The sequence below is a fragment of the Papilio xuthus genome, unplaced genomic scaffold, assembly GCF_000836235.2.
Source record: "Papilio xuthus unplaced genomic scaffold, Pxut_1.1 DF829758.1, whole genome shotgun sequence".
NCBI lineage: Eukaryota > Metazoa > Arthropoda > Insecta > Lepidoptera > Papilionidae > Papilio > Papilio xuthus.
In genome coordinates this window covers 170,002-182,245 of record NW_013528891.1, presented here as the reverse complement: position 1 = coordinate 182,245, position 12,244 = coordinate 170,002, and the positions used below count along the sequence as shown (strand labels likewise).

The 12,244-nt window shown below is 30.9% G+C and overlaps 3 protein-coding genes and 1 non-coding gene across 6 annotated transcripts in view; 1 reads left to right on the top strand and 3 right to left on the bottom strand.

Annotated features, from left to right (window-relative positions):
• Positions 1-5,764: 5,764 nt before the first annotated feature.
• On the bottom strand, positions 5,765-5,837 carry TRNAV-AAC (transfer RNA valine (anticodon AAC)). The gene has a single exon. It is a non-coding gene; the product is annotated as a tRNA-Val (tRNA).
• An 808-nt stretch (positions 5,838-6,645) lies between these two features.
• strat (RAB interacting factor STRAT) lies at positions 6,646-7,401 on the bottom strand. The gene is made up of 2 exons (XM_013320409.1): positions 7,159-7,401; positions 6,646-7,086 (listed from the first exon to the last, which is right to left on the bottom strand). Exons 1-2 carry the CDS (start codon positions 7,303-7,305, stop codon positions 6,850-6,852), a joined length of 384 nt encoding a protein of 127 aa, XP_013175863.1. The 5' UTR covers positions 7,306-7,401; the 3' UTR covers positions 6,646-6,849.
• A 562-nt stretch (positions 7,402-7,963) lies between these two features.
• Positions 7,964-11,128, top strand: LOC106121212 (uncharacterized). 2 transcript variants are annotated; one of them, XM_013316875.1, is made up of 7 exons: positions 7,964-8,178; positions 8,469-8,567; positions 8,971-9,091; positions 9,281-9,392; positions 9,523-9,626; positions 10,033-10,189; positions 10,789-11,128. In XM_013316875.1, exons 1-7 carry the CDS (start codon positions 8,082-8,084, stop codon positions 10,867-10,869), a joined length of 771 nt encoding a protein of 256 aa, XP_013172329.1. In that variant the 5' UTR covers positions 7,964-8,081; the 3' UTR covers positions 10,870-11,128. The 2 variants fall into 2 exon arrangements, with proteins under 2 accessions (XP_013172329.1, XP_013172241.1); XM_013316787.1 differs by having other exon boundaries at positions 10,030-10,189.
• Positions 11,129-11,634: 506 nt separating this feature from the next.
• LOC106120135 (zinc finger protein 287) overlaps positions 11,635-12,244 on the bottom strand; it is a 5,141-nt gene continuing 4,531 nt past the window's right edge. For both annotated transcript variants that reach the window (XM_013315396.1, XM_013315480.1), the window contains one exon: positions 11,635-11,915. In XM_013315396.1, the coding sequence (XP_013170850.1) occupies positions 11,648-11,915 (268 nt within the window). In that variant the 3' untranslated portion in view covers positions 11,635-11,647. The remainder of the gene's footprint in view (positions 11,916-12,244) is intronic.

The following is a 12,244-nucleotide window of genomic DNA, read 5'->3' as shown; positions in this document are numbered from 1 at the left end:
ATTAAGCTGCTTTTGCGCTATTTACCTAAAGTTTTAGCTTTAGTTTTAGTAGCTTTTTAGTTTTAGTTTTAGCTTTAACTTTTCTTTGTCAGTACATAATATGTCGTAATTAATTTGAAAAATCCTTCCTTGTACCGTTATCACGAAATAATATCTCATAAATTCTGATTATTATAAGTAATTTGATTAGTTTGTGTTATTACAATTAGTTTTGTGAGTAATATGAGTGTTTGTTTGTATGGATGTATGCTTGTAAGAGCGGGTTGGAGCGTCGGTGGCTCAGTGGTCAAGCACTTGACTTGCAATCTGCAGGTTCTGGGTTCGAATCCCGCCATGTACCAATGTGTTTTACTATTTCCGATTTACATTTATCCGACGTTAGTACGGCGAAGGAAAACATCGTGATGCAACCTGCACATATCTGAGAAGTAATTCAAAGATGTGTGAAGTCACCCAACCCGCACTTGGCCAGCGTGGTTGACTATGGCCTAATCACCCTCAACTTTGGGTAGACTCCGAGCCCCTCGGTGGGGACGTATAGTAAGCTGATGATGATGATGTTTGTAAGAAGGTATCTCCAGAACGGCTGCATGGATCATGAAATTTGGCATATATGTACAACATAGTGTTGTAGAACACATATGCTACTTATTAAGTTTTTTTGACTTCATGCGGACGGAGTCTAAAGCGAAAGCTATTAAAATTATAAGACCAATATTATGTAGGTCGATTTGACACCCATATGCTAGTACTTGGTATTTGTAAGTATATTTTATTATGTTAGAATCTATTATTCATGTAATAATAGTCACATAAAAAGCAACACCATGACCAATATATTGCGTTCTCTTACATACAAATAGACTATTAATTTTACATTTTTACATGATATTAAAATAACCATATTAATTACGAATAAGTACTCTTGAATACGCTCATCAAAACACAAGCAAAATTATTTACGTTACATAATAATTAAATATTAAAATAGTCCATGTTTCAAATATAACGCAGACAATTCTAATTATACTTGAAATCTCTCCGCTTAAGATGAATTAGTAAAGAATTTACATACATTTGCAATTTCATCGGGTATTGTCGGAAATTTAAATGTTGTTTTTAAATACTACGAAAGTTATGTAATTGGAACGAATTAGATGTACTATATCCGCTAAATTAAGTAACGAAACTCGCGTCTATACGGATGGGTGACCGCTTATATATAAAAGTTAGTTATAGCTTAAGAGTCATTATTTTTAAATTACATAGACTTTCTTTGAACAAAATATTTACATTTAAATTCATATATATTGTTTGTACTTTTGTATACATGTTATTCAATATTGTCACATTATGTTAACACGCGTTTGTTACAAACTTGTTGCTATACGTGTCTTTTTCCGCGTCTGCGCTTTAAATATGTAGCCTTTTACAAGAAATAAATAAAAAAGAATGGTTTTTCTGTCAGATTTACAAAGCTAATTTTGTGATAAGTGCCAATCTGTCACTCAACAATGTAGTTTAAATTTTACACTTAAGATTTCAAATATAAGCTATTTTAAATCACAGATCAACAAACGATTATTCTGAAAACTATAATTGTAAGTTAGGAAATTGTGTAAGATCTTGCTTTCCGTTTAAATATTATTTTCAATACAATGACAATGTTAATGTTTATTTGTACACAAACACACTTTTGTTTGTGTAAATACCATTCTTATGTTAAACGTAGAGTTATCCGGTACTGTTATATTACGTGTATGTATTATTCCTCGTGAAATCTTGAATACAAAATTAATATACTACAATGCCTATTACTTAGTACTTACACTATATAAAGTTTAAGGCTATACTAACGATAAACTAAATATGACCTTATGATTATAATATTGCTATTAGATCGTAAATGGGAAGCGAATTTAATTCTTTGACTACTCTGACACGATCGAACAAAATTATTTTATGTATGTATCTGTATGAAAAGTAAAACAAATTAATCAATGCTACTGATAATAATTATATATTCGGTCTCCGTCATTTAACAATGTGTTTCTCGATTTTCGATTTACATATGTACATTTATTCGACGTTCTTACGGTGAAGGAAAACATCGTGATGCAATCTGCAACATATCTGAGAAGCAATTCAAAGATATGTGTGAAGTCAACCAACCCACACTTGGCCAGCGTGGTTGACTATGGCCAAGTCACCCCTAACTTAGGGTAGGCTCCGAGTCCCTCGGTGGGGACGTATAGGGAGCTGATGATGATGATGACTGCTACATTATTTATGATAAGTAATTAGTTAATTTTTTTAATATGTTTAGTAATTTTTAAATTAAATAACATTTTTCCTTCGTAAATATTATATCGAAATGTTAAAAAATCGAGGCTAAAAAAAGAATATACTTATGCAAATAATCGCCGAATAAAAAACACAAGTTAATCTTATAATTTTGCAATAATATTTATTCTACAACATAATCTTAATATTATCTTAAAAATAGCAACATTTATGTTACATGTAAATACTAATTCGTTAATTTACATTTTATAGAAGTCTATAGAATTAATAATGAACATCGGCCTATGCTAAAATTACGCAAATAATAAATATTTTGCATGCAATATTATGCCTAATTAATAATATTATAATAATAGATCGGTCGATGGCCCATATTTTGTTTTAATTTCATTCAGAAGCAAATTGTATTATTATTTGTTATTCATTTAATTCGTGACATAATATTTTTACTCCGATTTATGAGATCACAAACTTTGTATTACAAAAACTCGTCATCCTTTCATCTTTGACAAAACAGACTTAACAATATTTTGTAAACGGGGATTTTGGTTTCAGAAACCCTCGGTATATTTTGGCTTTGGGAAAATCTGTCTGCATTTTTTCTAGTACTTAGTTGTCTTCCTTTAAAGCGTGATTTCGCGTTACTTTCTTCGATTCCTTTTCCGTGGCGAATTAAAAACGTTTACATATTATGGTCGTTTGGAAGATGGTAACACTTTATCTAACATGGTGGCATTGCAACTTTCACATTCAACCTTTTATACATTACGTATTCTCGTCAAATTAACACTTCTGTCATCGACTGTATTGTAAAAACAAAGAATTTAATTCACTTCCCACTTAGAATAGGAAATCTATTGGTACAATTTAGCACATATGTGTGTAGCATTGTGAGCGACATCTCATCCGTATGGGTAGGAAATTAAAATCCTCGAATACATCCATCGTTTTGAGGTCACAAGACCAACAAAAATGCACTGACCTTAGTCAGTGTTTTGTAAAAAAATTCGTTAATATATTAAGTATTATTGTCTATTTTTCAACGGCGTCATTTTACCTAGCTAATGAGTCTTATGACCTTGAAATCACAAACGACTTAACTTTAAAGTAACAAGCTCTTTTAAAAGGTAATTAAATAGCAAGCTTAATTCGTGATTAAAAAATAACAAGAGTCCAGATGTTGCATTTTGTTCACTAATCTTTAAAGCTCGTGACAGGGCCTCTGTTAGTAACTGACTTCCAAAAGTAGGAGGTTATAATTTTAAACAATGATAATAAATAAAATTAACTGCATTTGCTTTTCGCTAAAAATAATTACTACAATTAAAATACTCATCTTATTTCAAATTACAAATAGACTTTCATGTGACAGTAAACAATTAATTTAAAAAAAAGCAAATTAATATAATTCTACTCACAATTCTAAATGTCCATTAAAAACAATTAGATAATATAAATGTTTAACGTAATTTTACTTAATATTAGAGATCCGCAAAGTTTTATAACAGGTGTCCGCGACTACGTAGTAATAAATACGAGTATAGCCCTTTTAGCCCGGGGATAGGCGAAAAGATTTTACAAAACCGTTCATTATTTCGAAACTTCAATGCAAAATAACGAAGAATACAATCTTTCCTCTTTAGTCTGTAACATCGGCACGTCACAAAACTCTACTCAACTTGTGGGGTCTCTACTTTCCAAGAAACTGAATAATAAAATACATTTAAAAACATTTAAAGACTAAAATATCTTTTGACACATACCCTTTAATTAAGTATTTACCATTAGACGAATACTAATTGCAATAATACACAGTGACACGGATACAGCCTGCAACATAAGTTGCGCAAACAAATAACGTTTCAGTATCGTGATGTACAAAGCACGCTTCATTATGAAATAAAAGCTATGCTGAAATATATTCGTTGTACAACAAAATTATACATTTTAATAAAGCCCTTAAAGCTAAAGGATGAATATAACACGACAAATAATATACCTATTTATTAGAAAACTTATAAATGTTTCGAAATCGTCATTCACTATCAGAATTTACGACCAGTTGGTAGAGATTACGCGTTATGTAAAAATTATTCCGATAAATTAAGAGTACCTAAAAAAGAACTACACATAGTTATAAAATTGTAGTGCCTGTGTGTAATAGCTAAAAAAAAATCATTTGTATTAGCGTTGTTGATAATGGAAAACCAATTTTTAAAATTTTTGTCTGTATATCTGTCTACAAGGTCGCGTTTGTTCTGGATAATCTCCAGAACTGCTGAACTAATTTTGACAAGACTTGGACTGGAAGGTAGCTATTGCACGCAGGCATATTATATTGCAGTTTTATCAATTATAATTTAAAGTAACCAACAAATTTAGGTCTATTTAATGTACGGAACCCAAAAAACTTTAATATGTCTATTATGATGTATTTTAAAGTGCGGAAGGTGATTGTAGTTAACTTTTACTGCATCAAATATACCGAATGATAGCGAAATTACGCACATTAACATAATACACGTTACTGTTATAACAATGGTTCATTTTACAAAACGTGTGCGCGCACTCGTACATACGATATTAGAACTTATATCAAACACGAGGTTATGTAAAATCTATCATTATTCTGTGAATTTTATTATTTTGAAAATAAGAATTTGAATCTACACGATATTAAAAATATAAGTGCATTTATTTACAGCGTAACTACAACATCATATGCTAATAATCGTTGGCTTCTAAAACCAGAATATCTGAATAAAACATATCGTAATTCTTGTCATTATTTTTGACATAAGAGATGTAACAATATGTTTTAAACGGAGGTTTTGATCTCAAAAACCTACTGTAAGTTTTAAGTAAGGTAAGGTGATAAGGTCGAAAAAAAATTGTACCTTGTACATTTGTAACCTTCATAAATTGAGAGGTTGTTTTATTTTGTATATTGCAGTAAGTAGGAGTGTGAATTGTGAATGGAATCCATTATTCCACTTACGTGTCATCATTAATAAAACAATCATCATAATTGCAATCAATATCAAAATACATTACAAACTGAAAGGCACAAAATTAACACATCTATACATAGACAATACAAAAGGTCAGATGTTGTAAATCTTTTTGTCTTTGAATCGATAACTGATAGTACGACACAAGCTTTTTAATACACTTTTGTTTTGGAACACTTTTATTAGATAGAACTTGTTGGGCAATTGTTGAGCAACGTATCGCGTTATAAACATTTCTTATCGTTGTTTTCTGAGACCAAAATCTCTGTATGAAAATTGCGTTATTAATAATTGACTAAAATTTAAAAAAAAGTACGTGGATAAATTTGTAAGAGTGCCATCTATCGGATATTTAATTTAATAAAAAAAATCGATAACAAGAAAAAATTACTTACACAATAATTTTAATTATTGATTTAAATCTGTAATTTTAAGATTGTCAAAAAGTATGTTTCCGCCCGGGATCGAACCGGGGGCCTTCTGCGTGTTAGGCAGATGTGATAACCGCTACACCACGGAAACCATACCTACTGTATATAAATTTAGTATTCAAAGATAAATATTTTCAACAGTAAAAAAAAATAAAACTAGATTTAACTTTTAAAACAAAAATTCTACTCAAATCAAGTAATAAATGGGCAATTGAAATTTATCACAATCGCATAAGAGAGAAAGGTAAATAAAACCAATTAAAAATGTAAAAAAGAAAAATAATTTTATTCATCAGTATTTAAGTCATTTTTTATTGTAAATAAGCATTTCAGATTGTAATCATATTGATTAAATCATTATGTACTATCTATTGATATTCATTTTTGTCGTTGAGATCTCCGACAATAAGTCAATGAGACATGCCACCTATTTTTATAAGCTTAGCAATAAAATATATCATATAAATAGATGAAGACATAACACATTCAATGTTCATCGCGCAAGTCCACTTTATTTCATAAAAATAGTAGTAGCATTCAATGTGTTAAAAATATAGAACAATTAAAAGCTAATTGAAATTAAACAATTTTGTTTTTATTCAAACATATCGGAATGATTGAATGAGCATTTGTGCTTATAAAGTAGAACATTTTTTTACCATTCAGGGTAACTTTTTACGTTAATTTCAGTTAATTATGAGAATAGGAAAAGACTGAGTTTATTAATGTTTTAATTCCAATAGATATAGTAATAAAACTTCATACCTACATTATGTAAGAGAGAAATCTGTATAAATCTGCTCAATTATTAATGATTTTAGAGATAAAAACCTTAAGAGATAATATTAATTTATATCACTTGAAAAAAGATAAATATTTTTAATTTTTTTCTAATGCATACATATTGTTGCCATCTAATTGCATCAAATTTCTTCTAGTATTAATTATTGTTTAAAAATTTATTTGAATATTAACAGGTTTTCCGACATAATTATGTTTGGATATATGAAAATTTCTATTATGCAACTTTGATAAGATATATCATTTTATTATAAATTATCTATCTACAGCATAAGAGGTATAGCATTGTGATTAAAGTATTATTAAATATGTTCTACCCTCGAAAGTGCGACATAACTATGTTTAGTATCCATGTCATAGTATCCCACAGGTCCAGCATCACAATCTGCACAACTTAGGTACTTGTGGTTGGCGACAGTATGTGTAAAGCCTATATTCTCGAACGTATACATGTTTTCAACATGATAGAACTGATTAATTTTTTCACTTTGCACTTCACCCTCTTTATTTTTGTCCTGTTGCATTAGCGGCAGATCTTTCTGGAATTAAACATACTACAGGTCTAATTTGCTCCTTTAATGAATCAATATTAAATAAAGAACACTGTTTACCTCTTGAGTGATATACTTAGCAGACTTTTTATCTAAAATTTTCGATGTGCAATATTTACATTTGATTATCAATTTATTTTGTCCATCTTCTACATAGTCTGTTTCAGGAAATTCAACAGATTTTTCCACGTTCTCAGATTCTGACATCGTTACTTCGATTTTATTCACAAATGTGGGTCAAATTGTGAAAAAACACTGAATTGAAAAGATAATTCCATGTAAAAATTTATGAAATGACAGATTTTCAAAATGCATTGACACATTTACAGGGAACGTTGTAAAACGTGGAAAATTAGCTTCTTACAATATTTTGTTTTTCTAAATTCATAATAATTTGAAGAAATTACTCGTTCAATATTTTATCTTATATTTATTTTAAATTCATTTCAATTGTTTTAATTTGATATGAATATTATTGAAATTCATCATAATTGTTTTTAAGCGTAACAAGCCACCTAAAACGATGCGCAATCTATGACCTACTTCAAGTTAAGTTTGTACCAAGGAGTAAATTCAAAAATGATTTTACCAAAGAGTATATAAAATATATAAATAAAGAGTATATAAAAGAGTATATAAAATAAGTATATAAAATGGATTTTACTAATAGAGAATATGAATAATTTTTATATTTCTTATTATACTAACGATGTTGTAGATATGTTTTGTTAAAAACTATTAAGAAAGGATGATACAAGAAATAAAAACGAAAATGTTTCATAGAATATGCGACAAAAATAATTCGTTATCTGTATCAAATTATGACATTTGAATTTTATATCCTCTTTGGTTGTTTGTATGTAGTTTTTGAAGTTGTCATATCCATCGAATCAAAAAGGCGACAAGGTTATTATTGAGTGCCTACGAAGTGTGGTAAATAATTCTTATAAAATATTTTCATTACATATTTGGAAACTTACACAATGAGTTCTGGATTTATATCTGAATCTGAGATATTGGAAGCGAGACGAAGACGCCAGGAAGAATGGGACAAAGTGAGAACCGAAGATCAACCTAAAGGTAATCAAAACTAGATTGTTAGACGAATTACATATTTTTTATCATAAAAAAGGATGATAGCTTTCATAACTATTTTGTGTATAAACTGCACATTAATACAAATTGCAATAATCTTAGTGACTGTAAGCAAATTATCTACGAACTGTAGATAAGGAACTCGTAAATATACGGTGGTAATATTATTTGAAGCAACAAAATATCAATTTATCATCAGTTCCCACTTTTCTAACTGATAGCAATGTTCTGATGTTCCATATTGGAAAAAAGTGATAACAGTGATTTGTAAACAGAGGCACCAGAAGAGGCGTATGACACAAGGCCGCTGTACCATCGCTTGGAAGAGCAAAGAATGAAAAAGGAAGCTGAATATGAAGAAGCACATAAACTGAGTAAGTAATTGTGTAATCTCCATATATGTGTCCACATAACACATTCAATGGAGATCCCCTTTCAGTTTTGTTTGGTGCATAAAAATTAGTAGTAGCATTGAATGTGTTAAAAATGGTTTGTAACTTGTAGTTATTACTCAATATCAATGAATGTAGAAATAACAAGCTGTTATGTGTAGCTTATCTAATATTTATATTCCTTTTATTTATGTAATAATATTGTTTAAATAATTTTACTGTTTATTATAAACAGATGTTATTACATTTTTATTTACAGTAAATTGGTAATATTATGTTTGCCTAGCATGTGCGGTCTTACTTTTATATTTTTTTTATTGTGATGCCTAGTTGGTTTTGGTCATTCCAGTAAAAATGATATAAACATTCACATTTATTTCTTCAGAGAACATGATCAGAGGTCTAGATGATGATGAAGTAGGTTTCCTGGACCTGGTGGAGAGAACCAAGGCGAAGGCAGCTCAGCAGATATCACTTGAAGAACAGAAGGAAATGCAGGAGTTCAGGTTAGTGTTTACACTGCAAAAAGTCAAAACAAGTTGTTGTGATTTTTGTTCAGAAAGAAATTATATGTATGTTATGAAAATAGAAGATTCATCTCTATAAAATATTGTTGTTTCAGTTTGTTTAACATGAATGAATAGATTGCCGATATGTTTTTGTGTGAGTGTAAACCCATAAATTATGTTATTCAGGGAGAGAGTATCAAATCTAGCTGAGAGTGAGGAACTAATCAGACTGCGTGCTCAGCTCGCTCCAACCCGCACTACTGCCTCCACACAGCCTGCTAAGAATAAACTGCAAGGGGTTAGTACAAGAGTGTATGACAAATAAAAAAAATTATAAGGCTCAACCTTGACCTTCTCTTTTCTCAAATATCCTGATATGTTCAACATCCCAGTTTACAATTTTAGTTTGATAGTAATGGTAATTCCAGGTTGTTGTAAGGAAAAGGAAAGCAAGTGAGATGGAAGGAGACAAGACAGACAAAACAGAACCAGAGAAAACATCATCGCCACCTAAAAATGGAATTATCAACAAGTATACTTATCTGACTAATATTATAAATGTGAATGTTTGGATATATGGATGGAAGATATCTTCAAAATAGCTCCATGGATCTACCTCAAATTTGGCATAGTTAATTAGTAGCCTATCAATTTGTCTTCCTGCCTATCTATCTGTTCTTCAAGGCTACGGAAGAACATAAAGGCTAAGATTTTTTTTTATTGCGTGTGATACTATAAATGCGAAAGTTGGATGTATGGGCATGTTTCTGGTAATTTTGACCTGTAATGTATTGGCTACCTTTGATCTGGATTCCACAGTACAGATTTCGTTTTTATCACATAACAATTTAGCAATGAATGAACGAAGTTTGCAACAACAGTTAGATTATTTTGTAAATTATAAAATAGCTGCTAATCAGAATGTTCTTTCACAGTACTATACAACAGAATGGTAAATCAGAGACAGCCACCACTGCGACGGCTACAGGTGCAGGTGACATAGGAGCACTGCGGTGTGTGGCCATCCTGCCCGGACTGGGACATTACGACACGGACACCTCCAGTGATACTGATGACTCAAGTGATTGTGACACTGTAAGATATTCTCTAACATATTCTTTAGTAGTTACATTATGGCATTCTGCAAATATTTCTTCTTACTAATATTATAAATGCGGAAGTCCAGAAGTTTCTTAGAAGATATCTCCGGAATAGTTCAACGGATTTTGATGAAATTTGGCACAGGTGTAGAAAATCTTATATATAAAATTCTCGTTCCTATATTCCTCCGAAACGGCTTGACCGATTCTCATGAATTTTTGAGAGCATATTGAGTAGGTCTGAGAATCGGCTAACGTCTATTTTTCATCCCACTAAATGTTAAAGGTAGTCCACCCCTAATTTATTTTTTAGACAAACACGCGGACGGTGTCGCGGGCGACAGATAGTAATCTATATTAACATATATACGCTATTTACTTTCTGTATAAAAACGTATTGATATTTATTTTTAAAGTGTATGAGAAATGAATGACAATATGTTTTCGATACAGTTGCTTGGAATGTACAATTCTGAAGTTTCTTTTATCACATGCATATATTTAATTGTGTACTTTGATAACATAAACTTGATAAATATTTATGTTATTTAATTCAGAGTTGAATATGTATATAAATATTTTTGCCTTTTTCAGTGTGAGAACAGCGGAGTGAAAAGAGATTTGCTGGGCAGGAGGCCGGAGAGCCAAGACAAGAAGGATGAATCTAAAAGTTAAGGATTGTCGCGTTACATGTTTACGAGGCGTTCACATTACAACGGGATATTGTAAACTTACACTAGATATGTTATATATTTGTATAAGTTAAGTTATAACTAGATTTTATTCCATTTGAGGTGTATTTTTTAAACAATTATTTAATACTTGCATTAAAACTTGTTTATATACAAATAATGTTGGACAAATTGTTGAACATCTCATCTGCTGTCAGATTATCTTTTACATAACATAGAAATGTAGATTATATATAAAATAGATATTTTAAAGTGGTTCTAACAGTTTTTTTTTCATTTCTGTCAATACAAATATCAAGATTTAGTGTAAAGTATTATAACTTACAAATTTGTTTTATGTAAATTGTCCGACATTTTGTATTATTTGTGATATGCAAGTTGTTGTATTACATTTTAATATACTTGCTGCAATACACAAACATGTTTTATTTTACATTAATAAGAACCAAATATTTTAAACTTCATTTTACTCTCATTTCTCTAACTTAACTAATAGCTATTTCTGCTTTTTGATAACAAAAGGTGACAAATGAGCAAGCGGTTACTTGAATTCGCCAAAATAGCGAAGTGACATGCTCATAGACAAACATATTTGCAGTATGCGATGACAAAACAATGTTTTTTGTTAAATGGAATTGACAAACTCCTCCATCGATTCCTCTCTTATGGTTTTTTGAGCATTTTAGTGAAGTCATTATTTTGATGACATTTGATTTTAATGATTTTCATTGAAGTGTACGGGGAGGATTGTGAAATAAAATTCAAGTATAAGACAAAGTTAAATAATGTATAGTATCATCAGCAGCATGCCTCTCGGGCAGAGGATCGTGCACCATCTCCAGGCTGGTGCTGACCAGCGCCGCGTCCTGCCCCAACTCCTCCGGCCTCACCTCCCTCAGGTTGGGCTCCAGCGTCACTTCTATCAGAGGATTGTCAATTTCGGGCTCCGGTAGACTGTCGTCAGACTCCTCTGAGCTATCTTCTATCTCTATATTGTCTATTATTTCTATCTTCTTTTTCGGTCTCGATCTGGAAATCATGTTATCAGGTGATTATGGCTGTGATGATGGTAATCATTGAAGAGTGGCAGCAACAACCACATCGTGCATGAATGGGTTCTGTTGTAATACCACGACCATACAGGAGACAGATTTCGTGTTAAAATATATGTAAGTGTATGCATAAGTTTACTCCTCTTTCCTTTTCTACCTTTTCAATATGGAAAGAATGGGAAGAGGAAGTGAATTTGATGCAGGAGGATATGCATAAGGAAATATCCTTTTTCAGTGCATCCCCTTTTCTTCAGATTAAAGGTATGCAATTTACCTTATGTTGTGGGGGGAGGTGCGTGTGTGTGC